This window comes from Ictalurus punctatus, chromosome 14, assembly GCF_001660625.3.
Source record: "Ictalurus punctatus breed USDA103 chromosome 14, Coco_2.0, whole genome shotgun sequence".
NCBI classification, from domain to species: domain Eukaryota; kingdom Metazoa; phylum Chordata; class Actinopteri; order Siluriformes; family Ictaluridae; genus Ictalurus; species Ictalurus punctatus.
This window is the reverse complement of record NC_030429.2, coordinates 12,031,454-12,059,361: the sequence shown is the minus strand read 5'-3', so window position 1 is coordinate 12,059,361 and position 27,908 is coordinate 12,031,454. Positions and strand designations below refer to the sequence as shown.

General features: G+C 36.6%; 1 protein-coding gene across 4 annotated transcripts in view; it reads left to right on the top strand.

The window, feature by feature from the left end:
- abcc8 (ATP-binding cassette, sub-family C (CFTR/MRP), member 8) overlaps positions 1 to 27,908 on the top strand; it is a 56,913-nt gene that overhangs the window by 21,669 nt on the left and 7,336 nt on the right. The window contains exons 14-31 of one of the 4 annotated variants that reach the window (XM_017485444.3): positions 753 to 861; positions 977 to 1,093; positions 1,963 to 2,035; positions 2,310 to 2,415; positions 3,495 to 3,560; positions 5,864 to 5,896; positions 7,432 to 7,461; positions 8,567 to 8,665; positions 9,581 to 9,665; positions 11,477 to 11,557; positions 12,088 to 12,225; positions 12,652 to 12,777; positions 13,995 to 14,091; positions 18,997 to 19,244; positions 22,022 to 22,188; positions 24,497 to 24,566; positions 27,208 to 27,365; positions 27,723 to 27,815. In XM_017485444.3, coding sequence (XP_017340933.1) covers positions 753 to 861; positions 977 to 1,093; positions 1,963 to 2,035; positions 2,310 to 2,415; positions 3,495 to 3,560; positions 5,864 to 5,896; positions 7,432 to 7,461; positions 8,567 to 8,665; positions 9,581 to 9,665; positions 11,477 to 11,557; positions 12,088 to 12,225; positions 12,652 to 12,777; positions 13,995 to 14,091; positions 18,997 to 19,244; positions 22,022 to 22,188; positions 24,497 to 24,566; positions 27,208 to 27,365; positions 27,723 to 27,815 — 1,896 coding nt within the window. The remainder of the gene's footprint in view (positions 1 to 752; positions 862 to 976; positions 1,094 to 1,962; positions 2,036 to 2,309; positions 2,416 to 3,494; positions 3,561 to 5,863; positions 5,897 to 7,431; positions 7,462 to 8,566; positions 8,666 to 9,580; positions 9,666 to 11,476; positions 11,558 to 12,087; positions 12,226 to 12,651; positions 12,778 to 13,994; positions 14,092 to 18,996; positions 19,245 to 22,021; positions 22,189 to 24,496; positions 24,567 to 27,207; positions 27,366 to 27,722; positions 27,816 to 27,908) is intronic. The other 3 variants (XM_017485448.3, XM_047160171.2, XM_047160172.2) reach the window with 3 other exon arrangements.

Below are 27,908 nucleotides of genomic sequence, written 5' to 3'. Positions count from 1 at the left end.
TTTTGGCTTTATATAGTATACAGTTGGGGAAGAGTAATGATATATAATCCCACTATCCGGTGTCACCCAGAAGATTTGCGATCTGGTTCCTCTCACTATTTCTTCCTCATGCAGTCTCAGGGAGTTTTTCCTTTTTGCTGTCACCTCTGGATAGTTCATTAATCTAAATTTACATCTACATTCTCTACATCTGTAAAGCTGCTTTGTGACAGTGTATATAAATAAAATGTAGTTGAATTGAACCGCATGTTAGAAACTAAAAATCTGATTTAACTGCAAAAGCAAAAATAGAAGCAATCAGTATAAGAACATCTTTCTTGTATATGGATTCATAGCACTTTTTTTCGATTTATGTTTAATGTATGCACATCTATGTAGGTTTGTTGTGGAGAAGTGTATGGGGGGAAGATTCTATATAGTGCTTTGAATCCCAGTGCTGTTGAAATATCTTTTAAAGAAATTGCTGTCTTTCTTTTACTCATCAGGCTAATGAAATAATAATGTGTCATTTGCCTCCCTCGTTCTCTGCTTGTCAGTTGTGCTGAGAAAGGGTTTATTAAATTACACTATTATTTTGAAGGGCTGGCACTAAGAGGAGCTGTAAGTCCTACATGGGCGAGATATATACAAAAATGTAAAAGAGAGGACATTGTGATGTACTGTTGAGGAACTATGCATCCTTATTTTCTAAATTAATTGATTATAAGAGAACAGGACCACATTAACTCTCTTGAAATACTTGTTTGGCTTAGTGTGCAGAAGCTAAGTGAGTTCTTCTCCAGTGATGAGATCGGAGAAGAGCAAGAGCCTAAGGCCACCATTCCAGCGGTCTCCACCAACCACAGCAATTACCAAGCCCTTGTGAGGAGTCACTCTAATTCGTTCCCTGTCCTTCATTCTCCCACTTTATATATAAACACTTTAAAAGACTCAGAGTAGTCCTTGCTGTGTCTAAATGCCATGTCTGTGTTCATAGCCACTGAAAGTTGTGAACCGTAAGCATCCAGTGAGGGATGAGTGGAACAGCTTTGGGCTAAAGAGTGAGCAGTACATTGAAGCAGCAGCAGTGGAGGATGAAGATATCTGCATCAAAGTAAGCCAGATGGATTGCTGGGATTTTTTAGATCATCATTCATGAAGCATTTGTTTTCAGTGATATTAATTTCCACTGATATGCCATTTGACTCAAAGAGTTTGTGTTAAATGTCTTCATATAGAACTATATTTGAGCAGTTTCCATATAACAACACTACATAGGCCTATTAAACATTGAATATTTTTGTCACTGCTGAAGCAGAGATAGACATTGCATTTGTAGCATTTGACTTTTCACAACTAGTTTTTTTTAACACTACTTTTATTTAATGGATTGAATTTTCAGCTTTTTCACATTTCAAATTGGTCTATGCTTACTTTCTTTCAAAGTCAATAAAGAAATATTTTAGTTGGAGGAGGGAATTTTCACATTTTCTATAAATGTGTGTGCTAAAACTCATCATCACTGTTATCTATAGGAATAGGAATGGCTATTGAACATTTATGTGTCCTTTATCTGAACAAAATACATGCACAGCTTTATGTGAGGTAGTCATATCACCTCCAATGCAAATCAACAGAAGATTTTTTTCTGGGAAATTCACTTGCCAAATTGGGTAATGTGGATCATTTATTGTATGTTATTGTATGAAAGAGGAGGACTGTGCAGATTTTCTTTAAAGCCACAAAAAATCCACAAATACTCTAAATAGTATGTTACCATATGACAATGTCCAAGTTAAAACCCTTGTTTTATATGGTTTGTCTGTTTGAAGTATATAAAATAAAATGACTTAATCGATGTCACAATTGCATGAATACCCCACTACAATTTACATACTATGTGTTATGCAAACATCCTTTGTATAAATTATTACATAAGAATTTTGGAGTTGAGGGTAATTTGTTGTGTGACGATTTTGACAGATAAACAATGGATATTTCAGCTGGACTGATGGAGCACCCACACTCTCCAGTGTGAACATAAAGATTCCATTCGGTGAGTTTCCAAAAATGTCTATAAAATTGCAGTACATCATGATAATGGGTCAATTGTATGTTCTTTTTCCTTATTTGTTTGTGTGTGTATGTGTGTGTGTGTGTGTGTGTGCGCGCCCACGCTTGTGCATGTGCGTGTTCGGGGAGGGGTGGGTGGATGTGTATGTGTGTGCTTTTGTGTGCACGTGTGTGTGTGTGTGTGTGTGTGTGTGTGTGTGTGTGTGTGTGTATGTGTGTGTGTGTGTGTGTGTGTGTGTGTGTGTGTTTCCCACCAGGTCAGCTGACTATGATAGTGGGTCAGGTGGGCTGTGGAAAATCTTCTCTGTTACTGGCTGCACTGGGAGAGATGCAAAGGATCTCTGGCACTGTGACGTGGAACAGGTACATATGCAGCACCTACAGTAGTGCATGTCAAACACATCTTGCAACAAATCAACGTTTATTACATCCTTTTGACTTTTTGCCTATTTTTGTTACTGCCCTTCTCAAACATGACTCTTAAATAACAGGGCTGAAATTGGTCTTGACTCTGCAAATGTTTAACTGAGTGCAGCTCACTGAGAATAGAAAGGTAGGCTTTAAATAAATTCGCAAAGCTCTGGTAATTGAAAAGTTGGAATTGATGGATCATTCGATGGATCGTTCATTCAGTTGAATGTGGGTGCATTTATTTATGTGTTCACTTAGAAATGAGAAATTGTGTATGCATCATTAGCTGCACCTGAATTTAAAGCAAGTTCATGTATACATTATATTTTGTGCAATATTTTATTTCTTCCGATATAGCTATCTAAAACCTGAGCTTGTGATTTATTTGCTGATATTTTATTCTGCAGAGATCTGCAAAAACACGAGATAAATATGTTTACACTGCAAGAAATTATATATATATATATATATATATATATATATATATATATATATATATATATATAAAGACAAAATATTTAGAAAACAGTATAATGTATGTATGCCCTATCTACTACTTCTCATTATGACATGATAATCAAATCAAAAAGATCTAAACCTTGTTCTACTGTCAAATGAATTTGCTTTTTTTTTTTTAAAATAAAAGCTTAAAGTAAGCAAATAATAAAAATTTACAATAATAATGTGAAGCTGTAAATGAGGAAAGCATGTAAATAGGTTTAAAAGTCCTTTTTTGTTTTACAGTAATCTCATAATGAGAAATATTAGATAACACTATATTCAGTGCATCTGTAACTCTGTACCTCACATTTTTAGTTTATAATGCAAACTACAAAATCAGGATAAAACTGGAGATTGTTTTTGCTGGACTTTTGAAGACCAACAGTTTACCAGTCTCTGTAATTGCAATACCCTAAAATGCTTTTTAGAGGAGATTTTGTATTCAAAATAGTAACTGATTATAATTGTTTGTGTGTGCTTATGTGACTTTGTGGCCCGTGTTATATTGGTGTGTTTTTATATTTCAAAAGGAAATGGTCTTCAGATGGTTGCAGGGGACAATCTGTGAATCTGGGATGTAGCAGGAAACCTTCCATGTCTGTCTACATCATTGTTCAAAGTTTATTTTCTGAACTTTCTTTTAATTGTGATAGATTGCCTCAGTCTCATTTCTCGTCTGTAAAGCAACATAATGATGGCACTATAAAGATGAAAGTTTACTGGCATATCTTTTCTGCTAAATGCTGCTTAACAAAGGTTAATCATTTAAATGTGTTTACAGCTAAGCATGTCTACCTAAATTTGCAGTGTTTTACTGTTTTTGTGAGTGTTTAGGAAGATACATGATTCTGACTTTGAAGTTAAATCCATCTTTCTTGCTTTATATCAGTTTGAATGAGGAGCATTATTAAATTTGTTCATTAAATGTTAATTAATTAATAGTATCCTTAAAGTCAACAACAAAGTTTTCTTTTCATATAGTGTAGATGAGAATTCAGAGCAGAGTTAAACAGAGACATTGCTTCTCTTGAGGACTGAATTACCTATGGGCAAAATTATGAACTACACTCAGGCCTGGGCATTAGGGGCTGTAGATTTTTTCTTTAACCCCAAATAATTCTCCACTTGGAGTGGTTTGTTACTACATAACTTGAACGTCAGTAAAAGAAGACCGCAGTGTTGTAATTTTGTATCTTCAGTGAACAGAGTGTTGTATATTATCTTCAGTGAACGGAGGCAATACCAGTCAGACAGGGTTTCATACTCGTGTCTTATTGGTTGCTTAATTCTGCCAAATGATAGCTCACATAGTCAGTTAGTGTGGGAAAATAGATATATGCCGATTTTTTTTACCAGTAAAGGGGTTGAAACTGAAACACTAACATACTCTCATGCTGAGCACGAAAACAAGATGTGTAAATGTCTATATGAGTTTCAGTTTATATGAACATTATATGAGTTTCAGTTTATATGAACATGATACTGTGTGAGCAGAGCATAAGGACGGCTAATGTACTTTACATGGCACTACAGCAGCTAAACCCATACAATGATAGCTTAGTTGTGCCTCCCCTTGGCTAGTAACAGCAAACTAGCCTGGTCACATGTTAGATAGCCAGAAAGTTTTATATTTTATCGGTCTGGTAGTCCTGCAAACAGTGATAACACCTGAGGCAAGTTTTATAATATAAAAAAACTTTTTGACCAACTTTCAAATTTTTTATGCAATTAGCCCTCACATGCAAGAAAAAAATATGGAAACAGTCTGTTTAGAAGTCTATTAAGAATGTGGGCTCAGCTTACGCACCTGACTACACTTACAGTGCTGTGAAATAGTATTTGCCTCCATCCTGATTTCCTCAGTTTTTGTGTATATCTCAAATATATTGTTTCAGAAATTAAAACAAAATCTAAGATAAAACAAAGGCAACCTGAGTAACCTGAATAAAATCGCAGGCACACATTACAATTTCATGACCTCGTGTTAATATCTTGTGGCTACATAAAGTTGTGTAAACGTTTAATGTCAGAGAACAAAACAAAAAGCCAAATGCAAAATAATGGGAAATGCCGGATCAAGTGCTATTTCATTAGCTGCTGAATAATAAGGGTGGAAGCCATGTTATTACCTTAAATCAAATCTGCATTGTGATTGATGTGAGAATTTATACTAGCATTATTCATGCAGCAGTATATTGTCAGGATACTAGATTATTCAAATATTAGATTTTTTCTAATAAATTTGAGTCTTTTCTAATTTTTTTATTTATAAAAAATTATTTATTTATATACATTATAATACATTTAACAGCAAAGAAAAAATGCTATTTGCTTCATTAGTCCACATTTTCTATTAAAATACCCTGTATTGGACACAAGAAAAAAACTGGCAACCTTGGATTATTTGCATAATCTGAATGGGGGTTCCCAGAAAATCGATTTAATTAGCTGTGTAACCAGACTCTGAATACACATAACATAACTAGGTTTTATGCCACCAACTATGAAATAGGCCCAACATGTGGAATCAGTAAACGTTCACATGAAGTAGTGTTTATGATACTAATTACTGTTCATGTTATTTACGATCATTTATCAGAGAAACAAACCTTTTCAACTAGGACCTGCATTTCCTCTAATTCACTGAATTCAAATTGTTGATGACCTAAAAATATAAAAACTTGTTATATTTATATATTTGAGCTCATAGCTTTAATTGTCCATAATATCTGTAACCACCCACATGGAGGCTGAAAGTTTTTTGGGTGTTAACAATTTGGAGCTATTCATTCAATTAGAACTAAACAGAAGCCATTCATCTCCTCCACAATAATTATAATTATTGATGTGATTACTTATAATGTGTGCTGAAAATGTTTCTCATTTAATCTCATTACAGTATTCCAAAGCTGGATTCAGAGGGAGATGAAAGGTACACATCCTGTATTCATTTGCTAACAAATACTGTATATGATAAATGTTTTTGTGTATGTTTTTCCTGGCGTAGGGTTTAATTTCAGTTGATATATACTATGACAGCGCTGCTTTCCTGTGTTTTTACATGTGTGTGTGTATGTACTTGAGCATTATGCGCTGCAGCACGTTTCTCTCTGGTGGGTCATGGAGGGTTGTAATCTTCTCTCTTTGATTGCCTCTGCTGGTCTCTGTAATAACCTGGCTAAGTCCCAAATCTAGTACCACTCAAGCAGTGTGCTCAGCTGCAGTCTTACTCTCACCTCCTCCTCTCCTGTCTATTCAACAATACAATGGAGTATTTTGGAAAAGCTGGGTTAGTAACGCTCCTAAGTCTTGGAGAATATAATAGAACATTTTTACATTTTCTGTTATTTCTGAAAGCTACAGCCTTTCCTGAATTTTTGCGAATTGCAAACCTAATTTTTTTTTCAGTTTGACTGCAGCGATATTTTGACAGCCGATATCTGATAATTAGGCCTTTGTCCATTTCACCACAGCACATCGATATACCACAACTTGATCAAAGCGTAACATTCTCTGTGTGAGGAAATCACAATTAGCTAGCAAGGTTTTACATTTCTGTAGGCAGACTGACTGCTTTTAACCACCATTTTTTAAAATGATACCTTACCCAGCATGATCTTTGTAGAAACATAGCCAAGTAAAGGTTAATAGTAAATAAATCCACTTCCATGTTGTTTTGGTTAAATATATTTATGGTTTCTTAATGTATTGTAACATTGAGGAAGAATACATGTTGGCCAAAACTGACATCTGGCAAGTTTTTTCCAGACCACCACAATTTATTCATTCATTAGCTGAATTAGTTAGTTATTTTATAACCTCATGAAATTGGTGTACCACTAACATGACCTTGCTCATAGATTTTTTAATATAGTGCTGCTGTATTGATATAAAGTGCTACAGATAGTAGGCCTTTAAATGGGTTAAAGAACTGCCAAAGAGCTTTGAAAATAGACTGCTAGGTTTTTTATTCATCATACCCTCTATGACCCTAACCTGAGACTGTACTCATCGTCTTTCAACAAGTACTGTGTGTGTGTGACTGTGTGTGTGTGTGTGTGTGTGTGTGTGTGTGTGTGTATGTATGCGTGTGCCCTGTGCCTCTTTGAAAATACTAAGCAGCAGCCGGCTGTTTCTGGCTGTATGACATTTTAAGGCTCTAGGGTTTGCAAACGAGGACACCTCTCAAACGAAACATTTTCCATGATGTGGATCTAAACCTAATTTCAAATCACACCTGAAATCAGATTTCAGCTTACCAAAACCTTAATACCTTAAACCTTAAACCTTAATTTCAATGTTGTGATTTACGATAAATTATCGTGAACAGTATACTGTACTTTTCTCATCTTAGCCTTATTGATGAGTCACTCAGACAAATTCGGGCATAATTATATATTTGTGTGTGTGTGTGTGTGTGTGTGTGTGTGTGTGTGTGTGTGTGTGTGCGCACACTTTTATTTTTAGTCCAGATGTGCCCGGTGATGAAGAATTCCGGTATGTATACACACATTCTCACAGATAAACACAAAAGAAATGTATAAATAAGATGTGATTTTATTTACAGTAGTTTTGAGTATCAGCCATAGATGTAGATTTGGGGGTTGAAGTGTTTCTTCCATTGCCCTTTTACTATACTGTTATGATTGACTATGGGTGTTCAGTTTGGCCTTACTTTTTTATATTCTTGTAAAAAATGACAGTTTATATTTATATATTATATTATAGACTTTCTTTGCATTCATGTACAGAAGACAACTGAAAAACAGCCTAGAGCCTGTTTTCATTTTAGGGTTAGGTCATATACCACAGGTAGCATTGCCACCATACAATTCCAGGGCTCCCAATTTGATCCTGATCTCAAGTTACTGTCTGTGTCTAGTTTTGCATGTACTTCCTTGTCAGTGTGGGTTTCCTCTGAGTTCTCCGGTTTCCCCAAAAACAAACCAGGTGAATTTGGCTACACTAATCTGTCCCTATGTGTGAATGTGTGAGAGCATAGTGCCAGGGATGGACTGTCATCCCATCCAGGGTGTGTCCACACCTCATGCCAGTGTTCCCAGGATTAGCTCTGGATCCAACGCAACCATGACCAGGATAAAATAGTTACTGAAGATATATGAAAGAATCAATCAATTAATCAATCAACCCACCAATCATTGAAGTACTATTATATTTAACCTGAATTGAAACCTACACCTCTGGCATCAGCAGAATGGCAGTATGATAATTATTCATGAGACATATCCACTCATTCCATAATAACAAATATGCTGCCCAGTAAGAATTTATTCATGTATATTTAGAATTTAAAAAGCAGCATTTAAATTACAATATTTACTCATTTAAAATTTAATTGTTTACCAAACAGCTAATCCTAGCCTAATACATGAACAGAATATTGAAGGGTTTGGATCAGGCTAATCTGCATTGACTCATGATAAACATACATTACTAAAATAAGAGTCCCATTGCACATGTGCAGGCTGATGTTGGCAGAGTAGCTTCTCTCTCTCTCTCTCTCTCTCTCTCTCTCTCTCTCTCTCTCTCTCGCGCGCGCGCTCTCTCTTTCTCTCTCTCCCTCTCTATCTCTCTCTAACAGGAAAAGATGTGCTGTTGCATATGCTTCCCAGAAGCCCTGGCTTCTTAATGCCTCTGTGGTAGAGAACATCACTTTTGAAATGCCTCTGATCAAACAAAGGTATAACTTGCATTAATCTCTTGTGGCAGTCAGTCATTTTATTTGTTCAAGTTTTGCTGGTGGAAGCTTTCATTTACCCTCCTCAGAGTCTCTGTTCCTCATTTTATAGTTCACAAGGTCATAATGACATTTGGATTATGCTGGTGCATTCGAGTGCTTAGTGATGCCTCTGTGTTTTGTTCTGTAGATTTCAGACCCGGCTTTGTATCATGAATGCCTTAAGAACACAAATTGACACACCATATGTTGCTGTTTATCCATCTGGGTACCGCTGGCAGGGTTTTCTCTTATCAGTCCTCCAAATGTTGTTTTTGAATGACTCGTTCAGTTTTATTATGGTGCTGTCACTAGTCTGTGTTTTTAATGGACTGTCTTTCAAAAGACATTAAGCAACTTCCGGCCTTCTGTTACTGTGGTGAAATTAAGCTAAAATGAGCTAAAGTGTTTACCATGTCTTTCCTTCTCTCTCTTTCCCTCTTTCTCTGTCAGTCTGTCTCTCTTTTTATTATTTGGTATAGGTCACTCTGGCTCATTTCTAGTTCATCTGTAAATTGCTTTAACAATCATGCAATCATGATTCAGAAATGCCTCCCCCTTCCATCTCTCTTGCTCTTTCAGTAAATATGCTGGCCTGCGTGCACCTAAAAGAAGTGACAAAATCAGTCTGTCTTTAGGAGTGGCACAGTTTAATATGCTAGAATGGATGATTTAGATCAAGACATTTTCTTGTTATTATCAACAGTTTGATGCTAGTGTTTTTTATTTGTTCGTTATTATCATATTTAATAGTAAGGTGGAAAATTTCATACTACTCATCAGTCAACAAAGCATCATATTGAAGAAAATAGGAATGACTTTTTCGTGAATAAATACTGTGTTGTGCGGACAGCAGCACTGAGTGTGTTGTTTGTACAGGTATAAGACAGTGATCGAGGCATGCTCCCTTCAGCCAGATATCGACATCCTACCACAGGGTGACCAGACGGAGATTGGTGAAAGGGTGAGTGTGCTGTTAATCACAACACTCTGCTACACCCCCCACAGTAAACCATAAAGACTCAGATATAATGCAAACTTTTTGTGACAGTCAGCGTACTTTCCTAGTAGAAAATGTAATGTACAATCATAATATTGTGCACTTAAGTGTTGCAGTCTCACGTTGTGTGAAAGCTTATATCGATTGGTTTTCAGTAATCATCTGCCCTTTGTAGCTACATTCAGAGTTTTTATTTACCACAGCTGTAAGTCTTCTCGGATATGTCTGTATCTCGGCTATGCCCATTTTTCTTGGGAAAATTGTTCAGATTCTCTCAAAATCGAAAAAGACCATGTTTCAAGTCTTGCCACAGATTCTCAATCGGATTGAGGTCTGAGTTTTGACTAGACCATTCTAACACATCTAGGTTCTTGGTTTTGAACCACTTCAATGTAGTTTTGGTTGTATACTTAGGGTCATTGTCCTGTTGGAAGATGAACCTCTGCTCTGGTATCAAGTCTCATGCAGAGTGGAACAGGTTTTTTACTAGGATTTTCCTGTATTTGGCTCCATTCTTCTTGCCCTTAACCTTGACCAGTTTGTCAGTGCCTGCTGATGACAAGACAACATCATGCTACCATCACCATGCTTCACTATGGGGATGGTGATCTTAGGGTGATGGACTAGCATTGGGGTTCCTCCAAACTTTGTTAAGTTAAATTTTGGTCTCATCAGACCATAGAACCTTTTTGTTTGCTAAGACTCCAGGATACATTTTGGCAAATACCAAATGGGATTTCATACAACTTTATTCATGAATGGCTTTCTTCTTAGCACTCTTCCATAAATGCCAGCTTTGGGCAGTGTCCAGGCTATTGTCCTGTGAACAGCTTCTCATATCTGAACCGTGAATCTCTCTCTTCTTCAGAGTCTCCAACAATATTGATTTTTTTAAATGTAGTTTTTTTAAGGAACTTTTTTATTTTCTTTCTATATTTGCCTGCAAAATTTGGTAAGGAGCACATTTAAAAAATACAGTTATAAAAATCTCTCACAGTAAATGTCAGGCTTTTATCCAATGTGTAGTGGAATGGAGATAATCAGTTCAGTATGTAAAAGGATACCGGCTGTCAGATTTTCCATGATGCCCCTGTAATCAATGCAATTTTTTCACTTTTGGGTGTAACTGCACTTTAATATATAAAAAGAAAATGTATAATAAAAAATATCAAATGTCATTGTTCCATATGAAGGGATTTCCTATGCTGCCAGACACTGAAAAAAAAAGTTAAGTACATTATATGGCCAAATGTTTGTGGACACCTGGCCAGTTCTTCCGCAAACTGTTGCCATAAATTTGGAAACACACAGTTGTATAGGATGTCTTTGTATGTTGGAGTATTACAATGCTTCTGTGCACAAAGCAATGTCCACAAAGACACTTGGTGTAGAAAATCTCAAGTGCTCTGTACAGACCCCTGCCCTCAACTCTACTGAACAACTTTGAACTGGAAAGCAGACAGTACCCTAGGTCTCACACCCGACATCAGTACTTGACCTTGCTAATACTCTTGTGGCTGAATGGGCACAAATCCCCACAGCCACTCTCAAAAATCTATTGGAAAGCCTTCCCAGAAGGGTGGAGGTTATTATAACAGCAAAGGGGGACTAAATCTGAAATGATATGTTCAAAAAGCAGATATAGGTGTTATTGGTATATATGTATAGGTAGATATAGGTTTCTCTTACTTTGGCCATATAGTGTACATTACAGCAGCGTGTCATACATTATGTCTCATTCTTTCTCTTGATGAACCCCTTTCTTCTCTTATCAGGGAATCATTCTCTCAGGAGGCCAGAGGCAGCGTATCAGTGTGGCCCGTGCCCTTTATCAGACCACCAATGTAGTCTTCCTGGTGAGTCCAAACATCATTCCATATACTCTAGCGTTAGTACAGACAGCTGCATACACAATGAAATTAGAATAGATGAATCAATAATAACAAAATGACCCTTTGCACACTAAAATGTTTCTACTTTGAAACCTCTCTGAAAGGGGGAATCTGGATACCATTTTTTAGCTGTCACACTTTTTTTTACGCTGCCTCCCAGATTCTTGGATGTAGTGCTGTCCTATTTATTACTGACTGTTCTGAATCCTGTAATTAATTAATTATTAAACATAATTGAAAGTCACCAATACACTCTTCAAAAAAAAAAGTTTCTCAAGGGTTTCTTTAAGTTGTGTTTTTAACTTGATACAGTGGATTTATTCTCTGATAATGAAATGCAATGCCTTTAAGGTATCTCCAGAGGGACAACCTGAAGAACCCTATAGGGTACTGGTTTTACCCCAAAACCAGTTAAAGTACAGTATGCAAATCTGCTTAAGGGATTTAAATTTGATGTTAGGCTGGATTTCAATCCTTTGCCATATTTTTTGCAGGACGACCCATTCTCAGCGCTGGACATCCATCTGAGTGATCACCTGATGCAGGAGGGTATTCTGAAACTGCTCCGAGAGGAGAAGAGGACCGTGGTGCTGGTCACACACAAACTGCAGTACCTGCCTCATGCAGACTGGGTATTGTCATCTTTTTATCTTTGATAATGGATGAAAACATCTTGCTTTTATTTAGTGGTTTATTTTTCTCTGGTTGGCATTTTCAAGCTTGGATTGCATCTTTCCAACTGTTTGTTTTATAAAGTTCCAGACTGATAGATTAGAGGCAACACACTCTTGCTCAGTGACTAGCATAATGAAAGGCTTGCCCCTACACTTATCGCCCTCCTTGTTGTGCCAGTGACGGATGGCAGCTATGGCTGTTTACTCCTCCAGCAATGCGTATTACTCAGCTTTTAATTCGACACAGCAGACACCCCTTCTGTTTTATATACGGCTGCAGTACATCAATCACATCCTTTCCCATCTCTTATATATGGAATAGTAAGACTATCTGATTGGAAGCAATGTGCTTATAGGTTGGATATTTGCTTGGAATGTTGATAGATCATTGCGATGAAGGATGGTACGATCCAGACAGAGGGCACGCTGAAAGACATCCATAAATCTGAGCCGGAACTGTTTGAGCAATGGAAAGCCCTCATGAATCGCCAGGACCAGGAATTTGAGAAGGTACAGCCCACAGAGGGAGCAACTGCACCATCCTAGATGAGGAAAGCAAGACGATTTTATTATATTGGACATTTGTTTTTCAACCCTAATGCACAAGTCTTTTCTATTCAGTCAGCACGGCTTTCTTATTAAAGTTGGATTTTATTAACGAGAAGCTTATAATGGGTGTAGATACCTTCTAATGATATCTTCAGTTATGATCGTACATAAGAGGAGGCACTGAGAGGGTAGTGCTCCCCATGTTGCTTATTGTGGCACCTCAAAATACATTTCCAAATTAAAGAAAAACTTTATAATATCATTATTTCAGAAAGGTAGTTTTCCTGACAGACGAGTGTAATTTCAGACCTTTATGCACACAGTTACCTAGCTTGTAATATTGAATACTCTCAGATAATAAACTTGGAGATAACACCAGTTTAGAAATACCAGAGGTATGGAGACAACAAAAGGCATAGACATTGACTAAGTTACATGCGCCAAGGTATTCAGGAACATCATCATCAGTTGTTAGTGGACCTCTGTTGCCTATTGGACTACTGCAATTCTGTTGCTTTCAAATATATATTGGGCTTCACTGATTATAGCCAATGCAATAAATTGAATTCTCAAATCTGATTCGTCAAAAGGTGTTCATTAATGTTCCACAACATTTAACAGTAGTTTCAGCTGGAAGACAAAATCACAGGTTTATATTAATGTGGACATTCTAATGTATTATCATTCTATAGTAACAGCTAATTCCTAGAAACTTGTATGGAAGATACTTCACATAAATTATTTTTTTTTAAATGTGTAAGTCTTTATATGGTGACATTTGATGACATTATATGGTGACATTTATTTAGCATTTTTGGAAGGGGTCTCCAGTGTCTGCAACAGTCAGAGGGTAAGGCTCTTCCATTAAGTTTTCTGACACAGCAAAATATTTAGGACGGAAGGCCTTGCTTCTCAGCAACATTTTTTGTCTTATTACCTTCAAGAGAGAGAAAAGGGTGCTGGTGATTGAATGACTATTTAAAGCTGCTGTAACATAAGTGAGAACAAGAACTAACTCTAATACTAACTCTGTCTCTAATCTTGTCTGCCCTACCAAGAAGCCCAAGTATCCCCCCAATTCCAAATATTATAGTTCTGCTCTTGTCTAGTAATGGTGTCTCTGCATTGTGCAAATTGTCTACTTCATTAGTGAATAAGCATACCTGGCTGTGTTTTAGGAGACCGTAGCAGAGGGTATGACAGTATTGGAAAGGAAGAACCTGAGAAGGGCCATGTACTCCAGAGAAGCAGTGAAGACAGAGGAAGAAGAGGAAGGTAGGCGGAAACACACTATAAAGTCTGGACTGGCATATTTCTGTTGAACATTTCTCCATCTCTGTGCTGTCAGTGTGTGTTGTTTGCGTTTATGTATGGTTTGGTTAAAATGGCATTGTAGTAAGATTGCCTGCTATACAAAGAGCCTCAGTTTAAATGGTCTGAAGAGACAGTTTGCTTTCATGTTGTGACATCTTTATTTAAAGACATCCTCTCTACCTTACAGCCTGTTAAAGTTTGCCCAATTTCCACATGCCCTTCTGAACTGGCATCTGCCATTCCTGTTGTCACTCAGTATTGTGTTTTTGCCCTCTGTGAGGATAATGAGCGTTGTGACCCATCTTTAGATCAAGGATGGATGTTCTTGGGCGACTGCCGGACGCCTGGCATTCGGCCCAGCTATAGTAATGGTATAGTCACAAATGTCAGTGTCATAAAAAAAAAAAGACCAGAGCAACCTTTCACAGCATTGAAAAGCTGGCAGTGATTTGTCATATTCTGCTCAGTCTCCATTCCATGGCCAGTTTTTCTCCTTTCTCAAGTGCAAAAATTAATTCTTATGCAGTGAAAATATTTTGAATAAAGGAATATGTATCTAATAGACCCATGTATGTTGCGTTCATTCGTTTTTGGTTTCAAAATTGAAAAATAAAATACAAATAAAGACATGTTCATTAATTTTCTGTTTTACTATTGACAATTATATTACTAATTAACTATGTTTAAAACCCATTTTTGCTCAAAAATGCAAAATATTTCAAATATGCCTCGTTTATAGTTTCTTGCCTTCTTATTCTTTGAATTGGAGATATTTCGATTTATGGCATCTTTGCAAAATAGTCTGACACAGTAGCACAACGCAATTGCCTAAGGGACCGTCTGGCAATTCCACCCACTGAGTTAAAATGTCGACGTTAGCCAAGCATTAATTAAAATGACAAAAGTTTTAACATACAAAAGTCATTTAAAAACACACATGGTTACATTCTAAAGGCTGTAGCAGGATCACAATGAGATTCACCTCATCTAAATGTTTTAGAGATATAATTCCCCTAAATGTTTTTTTTTTTTCACATTTCAAAAGTTGTAATAGGTTCCTAATGGCCAGAATGTACTACAGGCGAGATTTTGCCAATACCTCCCTTTATACAAATACTCAGATACTCAACTATTTTAATAGGTCAGGCACCTCATTGTGACTTTGCTACTGCTACTTAGAATGTAAAATGGGTCTTTTTTAAATGACTTTTGTATGTTAATAGTTCTAAGTAATTTTAATTAATGCATGGACAATGTTGATGTTTGGGGCTGGGGGCTGGATCTGGGCATGGGAAGGGGTGGGCTGAGCCCACCCAAACGTCTGTCTTGCCCACTCAATCAGAACATAGGCAAAGACAACATTATTTTTATTTATTTATTTATTTATTTATTTATTTATTTTACAATTCGTGTATTGGTTAAAAGTAATTTGAGACAGGCTGTGTGTTCAGAAGTTTGAGGAAGGGCAGTGTACTGCCACAAGCAATCACAAAATAATGCCAGAAAATTGTAGTATCTTTCTATGTTTTTATTGACTGAAAGCAACTGCGCATTCTACACTCACGAGGCGGCTTCAGTCTGCCCAACTTCTTTAGCTGGCAAGAACCGGGCCTGTTGACATTTTAACTCAGTTGGTGGAATTGCCAGATGGTACCTAAGGCAACTTGCGATGTGATACGGGTCAGAACATTCTCAGGTGTAAATATGCAGCTCTAATACACGCTGGCATTTTTGAGTAAATATTTTATGTCCGTATATAATACCTGAATGTTATTAAAACTAAAAGTGGTATTGATATCTGTGTAAGACTGTCGCCTCTATAGAACAAGGGCAAGGGAAAGTAAATATCCAGCGAATATCGAACCTAAAACTAGCTTTATCGCAGTGAAAAACTTGGCTAATTTTCCGTGGACATGTCATCTTCCCTTACTGTAAACTTCTTACTGCTTTTGAAAAGCAGGTAATGAACTTCTCAGAGTGAAGGATGTTTGACAAAGCCTCTGATATATTCTGCTCGTTTTTCAGTGAGTTAAATCATTCTCAGGTTATGTGAAGATGCCACAAAACGGAATAATTCCAACTAAAAAAAATAAGACGGGAAGAATGTATAAATGAGGCATATTTTAAATCTGTTGCATTTTTTAGCATAAATTGGGTTTAAACATAGTTAATTAGTAATGAAATAGTCACTATTAAAACAAAAAAAATAATGAACGCGTTGTCATTTAAATATAGTTTTTCAATTTTGAAATCAAAAACAAATGAACACAGCGTACACGGACCCTAATATTTCTTATTATGAGATTATTCAACAAATATAAGATTAATAATCCTAATTATTTAGACATTTTACTAATTTCAAGCTTGGCATTGTCTTGTTCTATCTGTAGATAATTTTGCTTCTTTCTAGAAATAAATGCTTGAAATAAGCTAAATTATCTACCAATAGAGCAACCGTGAAATTAGTAGGGATAATAACTAGAAATTTGTGTAATAATGAGGAATAAAGATAAATTTGCCTTTACTCAAAATATTTCCATTTGCTTAGCTTTTCCAGTATTGCAAACAGCTATTTTTGGTCTTCTAGACTTTTACACACAGAAAACACACTTTTGGTTAAAGGTCCCTGTTGCATTGGGGTAAATAAACCCCAGACAGGCATTACAATTGGGACATTATTTATTTTCATCATTGTGGGTGAACTAGTGGAACTAATTTGACTTAATTCAGACATATAAAGTCAGAACTTCCTCATTTTTCACCTCAGTGCATTGAAAGCTTGTCTTTTGTTAGCAACAAGCTAACCAGGTAATGTTTATGAGTGAGCTTTAACATTCATGATATGTTTACCTTCTGAAAATACAGCATTATTTTGGCCAACTAATTCTGTATGTCTGTATGTTTATTATTCTAAATCAAATATAAATTGTAATTGAATTAAGAAGTTGATAAATTGCACTTCATTTACTGTTGATCAAGTGAGCAGCTATGTTGATATGATGTCATATACTGATCTCAGGCTTGAGGATCTCTCCAAACTTTCCAAGTAAGAATTTCAAATTGAGGGACAGTTTGCCAAATCTTGCACTGAGCAATGGTGCATTGAACAGAACTGTAAGGCTGTAAATGATAATTTTTCCTGCAAATCTACACACTATGCTGCTGTCAAATTAAGCCTAGATAAAAAAGCATAAAGGTCAGCTGAATAGGACAGCCTTTATCTTCACTGCGCAAAGTGCTGCTTTCCCAGTCGAACGCAACAAGTGTGATGGCACCACATTATTTGTTCTGGGACTAGATAAAGAAAGTGGACTCTTCATTACATGGCAGACTGCATTAACTGATGTTCCTCTTATATGCTGCTCATGTGGAGTGTTATCAAGGCTGTGTTCTCTGTCTCTGTCTGATGAATGTCGCTGGTTCTCTGGTCTATGTGTCCCTGCAGCACTGGGGATTGCACTCACAGGTGTGGGTGGACAGTGGCTTGGTAACTGTGAATCGTGTAAAGCTTGTGTTACATGGTGGTGTGTGATCTGTCACTGCTCTTGGCTGCATGCCTCCACTCATGTACAATAAAACAGTTCCTATAATAATACACCTTCAGCATGAGCATTAAAAGCTACCTGCTTTTGTGCCACACTGTGTTTGATTATCTCTGTTTCTTGTTATCTTTATGCTTCTTCATATCTATCTCTATGCATTTTTTCTCTCTGTTTCCCTCCCACTCCAGTCCCAGCACTCTCTCCTATACACATAAAATTACAGCATGAGGTTGCGTCTAATTTTAGAATTGGGAGCAGTTGGAAAACCTTAATGTGAGCTCTGGAAATCTGTGTAGGCGCTCCTCCCAGAGAAACGTAAATCAACATTATATATCTGTCATGGATATAATGCGGACCCTGTCCTATTCTGTCTCACATTTTAAAGCTCTATTTACCCTCTGTTGTTCATATTCTTATTTTTCCTCTGTTATATATTGCCAGATTTTAAGCCTGTATCCTGATCTCCATTGTTTGTTTTTTTTCTCTCCTCATTACTTCATTACCCATTTATATCACTAACCTGGCAGTTTGATTCATATACTGTATCACTGCATCAGGGGTCTGGGCCTTTATGTTGTATAGGTGATGTAGAGAGTAATAATGTACTCAGTGCTGTGTATTTACAGCTTTGCAGTAGTGTGTGTGATATTTATGTTGTAAAGAGTATGTCCTGTTACTGCATAATATAAGCAGCTGACTGCTTACAAGTGACAGAATCTTCATGCAGATGACAGGTAACAATAATAATAATAATAATAATAATAATAATAATAATAATAATGATAATACATTTTGTTTTGCATCCAAAATCCAAAGGTCAAGAAGTTCAAAAAGTTATTTAAAAGTGTCAAATATAAAACAAAGTATTATCAATAAATCAATCAGTTAACTATGAAATTTATTACTAATTATAAAATATGCTTTTAAGAAGAAAAAATACCCAAGAACTATACGCATACCCAGTTTAACAACTATTTTAAAAACACATACAGTATAACGCTTACATTACTAAACTGCACTGGAAAATTATTCCAAAATTTTGGAGCATTTCTGTATCATCATTCATCAGGTCAAGATTCTGTTGAAGTTGCATGAGAGCCGGCCAAGAACAAAACCATGCTGCACTTTTTGATACTCTAAAAAGTGCATAGAATTTCAGTAGTTTTCATCACTGAATTAATAACTGCTTGTAGAAACTCCTTCTAGCAAAGCTTGCACACCCTTGCTGTATTTGCTTAATATCATCCAGTGGCAGCCAATGCTTTTCATCTTGAACACAAAACAAGCAGTTTGTCCCTCATCTCATGTTGTTGTGTACTTGCAGAGGAGACGGTGGAGAGTGATGATGAGGATAACCTGTCACAGGCAATGAGGCACAGAACCACCATCCCTTGGCGTTCATGTGGGAAGTACCTGAGCTCAGCTGGTCTGCTGCTGCTGCCCTTATTGCTGCTGTCCCAGCTCCTCAAACACACGTTCATGGTGTCCATCGATGTCTGGCTTGCTCACTGGACCTCCGACGTCATCCATGCTAAGATCAACGCTGTTCGACACAACTGCACATTGGTGCAGGTACAGAATAATCTCTCACTAGCATATTTTATTCATGTGTTGATATTTTCAAAAGCATTTCCATACCATTGTGTACCTTTCCACTGAAAAACTATAATAAATATGTACCTCCCCTAGGTTGGTTGATTTTGGTCATGTAGATTTATACTTGGGGTAATTTTTTTTACATAGCCCTAAATTCATATAATAATCTATTAATAACATTGTAATCCCATATGCAGAAGTAAATGTAAACTGTCTTCCATAAATTCTGGGTTATTCCATCAGTCATAAACATCACTACAGCAGTCCTTATAAAAAAATTAAAAAATTGACAAAATCTTTTCAAGCTATAGCAGTATGACTGTGTGTTACTGTGTCATTAACACATTAGAGTCACAGCAGGTGGGAAGGTGTTATCTGAGAGAGCGAGAGAGGTATTCAAGCTGTGCTCTGAGATGTGCCAGATACTGATCTCACATCATGTGCTGTAACAGGATACTTATTACAGCGAGTACAGCCCTGTCTGCGCTATTCTAAATGTGTCTGTGTGTGTGTGTGTGTAATTCAATCTCAAACTTCCCTAATCCACAATTTGGTACTTTGATAAAGAAAACTAAAGTGTGTAAGTCCACCAGTGCAGTGTTCTGTTATCCCTCAGGCTTTTCACCATAGATGTTCAGTGCGAACAGCCACAGCTAATCATTCTGATTTATGGTCTGCAAAGCAATGTGCAGTAAGAGAAAACAGGACAGGGATTAAACTAATGGGTAAACAAACGCTTCTATAAATTAGACTGTCAGATGTTTCATATGAAAATTGTAAATTGCATTTTGTTTGTATGCGCATTGTTAGGAACTGCTAAAAATACATAAAAATGTCTTTTGATACTCAACAAAGAAGTTTAACACATTTGCTTAAATGTTAATGAAATACACCTGCATATACCTGACTAGTGTTTATTCAATCCATGACTAAAAATTAAATGACATCACATTTTAAAATGTTGATCTTACTGAACTCTGGTCTCTATTTAAGGTGCTGGTTCATATTAGACATTGTGGACTTACTTTTTACTCATTGGTGTTATAAACAGTGGTAAATGCAGCTTATATATATATATATATATATATATATATATATATATATATATATATATATATATATATATATATATATATATATATAATGTGTGTGTGTGTATATATATGTATGTATGTATGTAATACAATTTAGTTACTTGGTTAGTGTTATGCTGTATTAATGAGGAAGTTAAGTAAGGAATATAACATGACAGGTCATACTGTTACACTAAACTAATCCACGTCAGGGTGGTAGGATACCCCAAAGTCTATTATTTTCTTAAAAGGGCACAGTCAAAAGTATGCAATTTCATTTATACCACATCAGTTGGTCCGTGATTACAGGGAGATTTTTTTCATTATTAATGAATGACCGCAATTTTTAACTGGTTATAGTTACACTGAATGTTATTGAATGTCCACAAGACAAGTTACTTCCTGTTATCGCTTACATTGTAGCATCTGTAAACACAACTGTCTTCCACTCACCAGGCACTCCTGTGTTATCTGTCTTGAACTTAATACGAGAACAATATTACATTGAAACCAGAAAATGTAAACACCTCTCTTCTGAAGACTTCTCATGTTGGGAAATGTATTGATTGTTACAGTGCAGACGCCTGAGACTACTTTCATAAATGTTACATAGACATAGTTTTTTTTTTCTTTGTCAAACAACAATTAAAAAAAAAAATCTGCTTATTATTAGCCATAGATTATGTGTAGCATCCACCTGTGTACCATGTGTACCTGTGAATAAGCTATTGTTCTAGGAAGAATAACATATTAGTATGAGTGCATTAGACCTGTGATTTATGTTATAGCCAGAACTATTGGCTATAGCATAATATAAATATAAAGCATCACCAATATATATATATATATATATATATATATATATATATATATATATATATATATATATATATATATATATATATATATTTGTTAAATAGTATTTATAGGGCTGATAATGAGAGAAAATGTTAAGAGAACATGAGAGTGATGTAGTAGAATAGTATTACTCTGTAATAATGGTTTAAACGTTAAAAAAAAAAAAAAGTGTCAGCAATGGCAGTACAGAGAGCGATGTATAGTTTTATTGAAAGCAAAGCAATAATGACTCTGTAGAGGATTAACCTAATGATCCTCGGACCCACAACACCATGATCCAGCCAAAGCCCCCAAACAAATCAATGCTTATATTTACTTATGCCTAATACAAATTTTGTATTTTAAATTAATACACGTTCTAGAACTCATCCCTGCATGCGGAGTAGAATTTGCAGATGTGGGTGACATTTTAGGGTGGTTTATTGATTTATTTATTTTTCATTTGTCTCGTATTTTACTTGTGGTTTTTCATTAGAATGCATTGTAAGGCCTAAGTAAATATAAGCATTGATTTGTTTTGGGGCTTTGGCTGGATCATTAGTGTTGTGGGTCCGAGGATCATTAGGTTAATCCTCTACAGAGTCATTATTGCTTTGCTTTCAATAAAACTATACATAGCTCTCTCTACTGCCATTGCTAAAACTGTTTCTTTTTTATGTTTAAACCATTATTACAGAGTAATGCTATTCTACTACATCACTCTCATGTTCTCTTAACATTCTCTCTCATTCTCAGCCCTATCACACACACACACACACACACACACACACACACACATTTGTAAGAAAAAAACAAACAGATTGTATGTGCTGTTGATTTCAGGATTGTGGGTTCAGTCACTCGTCGTATCTGCTGATGTTCAGTGTGCTGTGCTGCCTGGGCATTGCGCTGTGTTTGGTCACGTCTGTGGCTGTGGAGTGGACAGGGCTGAGTGTGGCCAAAGAGCTACACCATAACCTGCTTAATAACATCATACTCGCCCCCATGAGGTATGAATCTCCTCTGTTATTATTACTTTGTTTAAGCTCTTTGTGTGTCAATGTGTTAATGTGTTTCTTTGCTGTGTGTTTCTTTGCTGTGTGTGTGTGTGTGTGTGTGTGTGTGTGTGAGAGAGAGAGAGAGAGAGAGAGAGAGAGAGAGAGAGAAAGAGAGAAAGAGAAGATGACAATAAAACCATTAACTGGTTATACAGTCAGGCTCCACTGAGCTATTAGCCTGATGACTGATGTGTCCCATCTGTCTGAGCTCGGGACAGCAAACAGTGCTTTTGCTTTTAGTTCCATGGCAACAGCACAGGGCTGGTGGCTAATGAGGAGAGTAATTACACACTGTGTGTGGTCAGTTGACAGATGATCTCTGACCCACTCACCCCTCATATTGTTCAGAGCCGTTGGACGTTAACCCAAGACATTATTGCACTGTAAATAAGGTACATGGATGTCATTACTCAAATCTGGTTTCAGAATCTAAAAATTTTGTTTAGAATACAAAGCACCTACCCTTGTTTTATTGTCTAATTTCACATGGACACTGTAAATTTGTACCTTCTAAGAACTGCTGCTGTAATCATAGACTGTCCCATGCTCATCCCCTTACTCCTATTCACAATAACCTTTCCATCACATTGAGTACAGCTTACCTTTACTCTTCTACATCTGTATACTGTAATGATTTATCAATACGATCCCAAATCCGAAAAAGTTGGGACAGTATGGAAAATGCAAAAATCAAACAAACAAAAAGAGTCATTTGAAAATTCAAGTCACCCTGTACTATATTGAAAACACATTATTAACACATTAGTTGATGTTTTACATTGTGAATTTAATTTAGTTTTCAAATCTGATGACTTCAACACACTCCAAAAAAAGTTGGGACAGTCGACTGTTTATTACTGTGTAACATCACCTTTTCTTTTAATAACACTTATTAAGCGTTTGGGTGCTGAAACACGAGTTGGTTAAGTTTAGCAGCAGAATTTTCTCCCATTCATTCATTATGTATATCTTCAGCTGTGCAATTGTACGGGGCCTTCGTTGCCTTATTTTACGCTTCATAATGTGCCACATATTCTCAATCAGAGACAGGTCAGGACTGCAGACAGGCCATGGTAGCACCCACACTTTCTGCTTACGCAACCATGTGCTTGTAATCCGGGCAGAATGTGGTTTGGCGTTGTCCTGCTCTTGATGGCAGCATATGTTGCTCCAAAATGTGTACATATCTTTCTGCATTAATGATGCCCTCACAGATGTGCAAGCAACCCATGCCATGGGCACTGACACACACCCATACCATGACAGACGGTGGTTTTTGGACCAGTGATAACAGCTTGGATGGTCCATCCTTGGCTTGGAGAACAAGACAGTGTTTTGTCCAAAAACTATTTGAAATGTTGACTCGTTGGACCACAAAACACGATTCCACTGTGCTACTGTCCATCTCAGATGAGACCGAGCCCACAGAAGTTGGCCGTGCTTCTGGACAGTGTTCATGTATGGCTTCTGCTTTGCATAGTAAAGTCTTAACTGGCATCTGTGGATGCAGCGGCGCATGGTGTTGAGCCCATGTCAGGATATCCATTACAGACTCATGACTGTTTTTAAGACAGTGACGTCTGAGGGATCGGAGATCACGCGCATTCAGAAGTGGTTTTCAGCTTTGCCCTTTACGCACAGAGATTTGACCAGATTTCTTGAAACTTTTAATTATATTGTGCACTGTAGAAGGTGAAATGCCCAAAATCCTACCGATTTGTCTTTGGGTAATGTTGTTCTCAAAGTGTTGGATTATTCGCTGACGCATCTGTTGGCAGATAGGCGAGCCTTGACCCATCCTTGCTCTTGAAGGACTAGGCCTTTTTTGGAGGCTCCTTATATACTATGATTAGACGATTGCCTCACCTATTTCACATCAACTTCTTATTTCAACTTGTCTCATTGCTCTTAGTCCTGAATTGCCCCCGTCCCAACTTTTTTGGAACGTGTTGCATGTGTCAATTTTAAAATAAACATTTATCTTCAAAAAACTATGCAGTGGATTAAGTAAAACACAAAATACCTTGTCTGTATATGTTTTTTGTTTAAATACAAGTCAAAGTACAAATCACTCCTCTTTGTTTTCATTAGCGTTTTCCATACTGTCCAAACTTTTTCGGAATTGGGGTTGTAATTTACTACAATGATTTATCGGGTGTCACCCAGAATTAAATATCTTGAAATCGAACATTCAACTGGAAACACTATTTGCAGGTTATATTTGTGTCTTCTGAACGATGGTTTGCACTTTTTTGACCAGACTCTTTGAGACAACTCCTTTGGGAAGCCTTCTGAACCGATTCTCTGCTGACACAAACACAATAGACCAGGTATGTTTCTGGGTCACTGCCCCTGAGAGACCTTTTCTCATCAAATATCACGCTGACCTTTTCTACCCAAAGCCCTCTGCCCTTCCTCAGAGAGGTACAATGATAAAAGCTGATGATTAATGATAAATGATAAAGTATGATGATAAAAGATTCAGTATTTCACAGTCATTTAGGTCATTTTTGCTAATATGACAAATAATATTTCCCTGTTTTAAAAAATATTTTTACATTTTTTTTTTTTTTTTTTTAAATAATTTCCTGTAGCAGTAATCCTTTGAAAGAATTTATATTTCTCTGTTTTGACTGTAATTGTAATGCTGTTGGTAAACTGAAGCATGTATTTTGTTTACTGATGGTGTATTTAGTGAATTTATAAAATAAAAAGTCTACAATTGAGAAACACTGCAACACTGACATAATAGTGTGTGGTGCTGGTACTCGTAGTGATCCTGGAATTTGTAAGCACAGTGTCAATTACTGTCCCATTTTATTAGACAGAACCACCCTGGTGGTCCACCTTGTAGTTAATATTTGTTTTCATGTACAGTTTGTGTTGATCTTACTTAAGACATTCAGCAACGTCTGTTAATCACCTCAGGACTGCTGTTAGTTGGATATTTTTGGTTAGAGGCTATACTCAAACCAGCAGTGACATTAAGATGGTTAGAAATCTCTGCAATGCTGCTGTTTTCCAAACACACACACACACACACACACACACACACACACACACAAACACACACTGCCATTAATGCAGTTCCCTCCAAAAGTATTGGAACAGGAAGGCCACTTCTTTTGTTTTTGCTATGCACTGAAGACATCTGGGTTTGAGATCAAAATATACAAGATGATAGATCTGAATTTCAGCTTTCATTTCCTGATATTTACAGCTAGATGTCTTAAACAACTTAGAACATGGCAGTCAATTTTTAGGTGAGCAAAAGTACTGGAACAGCAAATTAAAGTAAATCATAATAATGACTTCATATTTTGTTGCACATCCCTTGCAAATACTCAAGCTGGTGACCCAATGACATCACCAACTGTTGCATTCTTCTTTTGTGATGCTTTTCCAGGTTTTATACCACAGCGTCTTTCAGTTGTTTTTTTTTGTTTTTGTTTTGGCTGGGTTTCTCCCTTCAGTCCCCTCTTCAAGAGGTGAAATGCTGCTCGACTAGGTTAAGGTCTGGTGATTGACTTGGCCCATCTGAAACCTTCCACTTTTTTCTCCTGAAGTCCTTTGTTGTATTGGCGGTGTGTTTTGGGTTATTTTCTTGCTGCATGATGAAGTTCCTCCAAATTATATATACTAATAATTAGGCAGACCGAATGTTTCTGTGGACTTCTGAATTGATTCTACTGCTACCATCAAAAGTTACATCATTAATAAAGATTAGTGAGCCTGTTACAGAAGCAGCCATTCAAGCCCAAGCCATGACACTCCCTCCACCATGTTTGACAGATGAACGTGTATGTTTTGGATCATGAGCAGATCCTTTCCTTCACTTTGATAGAGCTTAATCTTGGTTCCAGAACTTTTGTGGCTCATCGCTGTATTTCTTTGGAAATTCCAATCAGGCTTTCTGATGATGAGTGGTTTGAATCTTTTTGCATGGCCTATATTTCGGCTCTTGAAGTCTTCTTTGAATGGTGGATTGTGACACCTTCATCCCTGCCCTGTGAAAGTTGGTGATGTCTGACTGTTGTTTTTAGATTTATCTTCACAGCTCTTACAATGTTTCTGTCATCAACTGCTGCTGTTTTCCTTGGCCGACCTGTTCCATCTCTCCTTGTTAGTATAACAGTGGTTTCTTTCTTTTTGAGGACATTCCAAATTGGCTATGCACAATACTTGTGGAATGGCTCTGATTGAAAAATGAGTGGGTTTAAACAAAAGGTGCCATGTTCTAAGTTGTTTAACACATCTAGATATAAATATCAGGATATGAGAGCTGAATTTCTGATCTGTCATCTCATATTAATCTTTTAATTTCAAACACAAATGTATTCAGTGCATTGGAATGACTACAAAAACATAACTGTGTAACTTCTCCCATGTTCTTTTGTTTGTTTATGCTGTTAATGACTTGTGAGTTGCATCAATCTTACATGTAACTGGAAAAGAGGGAGAATGTTTCTATATTGATCACTTTTTCAATATATATTTATCATATTTGTTATTAACAGTAAAACAAAAGTTCTTTACAAATTCATTTTATATCAAAAGTACAATCCAGATCATATGTTTTGTGCCACTTGGAAGTCTGAAAGTCTATTTTGATGCAGCCCATGGCCTGACTGATGGCTATTGAAAATGTTACATTATTATATGTTTTTGTATTTTTGTTTTCATTGTTTTAGTAGCAATTTTAGGAAATTAGTCAGACGGTCTTTTGTTGCAAGTAAAATTACACTTCTTTTAACAACATCTGCATCAAATTTACACTGGCAAAAGCTGATTCTCATTCCAGCTGGAACTCAGTTGCACATAAAATGGCAGATTATGTGATTTCTCAGTGACCTTGCTGCACTCAAACATTTCGAATAAACAAGAAAATGACTGTGATTAATGTATATGCTTTTTGTGTCTTTCTTTCACCTTTTCCCTATCGCCAATCTCTCTCCCTATCTCACTCTCCAGCATATTCCTACTACCTTGGAGTGTTTGATTCGCTCCACATTGCTGTGTGTGTCTGCGCTCGGTGTTATCTCATATGTCACACCTGTTTTCCTCATCGCTCTCACTCCACTTGCCATTGCCTGCTACTTCATCCAGAAATACTTCAGAGTGGCGTTCAAGTATGAGAAGCACTGCCTTTCCCGTGGGATAGTCAGTATATTTATAGACATAGAAAGAAATGAAATATCAAGCTATTTGATGTTATCATTGACTCTTAATACAAATGAGATTATTTACTAAACTGATAATATAAAAGATACATATATGTACTTGGTAATGTTCATATGTTCAATATGCCAATTTCAATTTAAATTCAATTTAGTTTTATAAAATATAAGTTTAAGATATGATCATGTTGGATGAGATATTAAGTATTGACAGTTGTTTAATGATGACCTCTGTGTGTGTGTGTGTGTGTGTGTGTGTGTGTGTGTGTGTGTGTGTGTGTGTGTGTGTGTGTGTGTGTGTGTGTTCAGAGATCTGCATCAGCTTGAGGACAGTACCCAGCTTCCTTTACTCTCTCACTTCTCTGAGACAGTAGAGGGTCTCACCACCATCCGGGCCTTCAGGTGAGGGTCCATTCCGGTGAGCTTACTACCGACAGAAGTGTTCATTTCAATGAAATCAAATTGCCATTGTTGGTAAAAAACATTATCTAAACA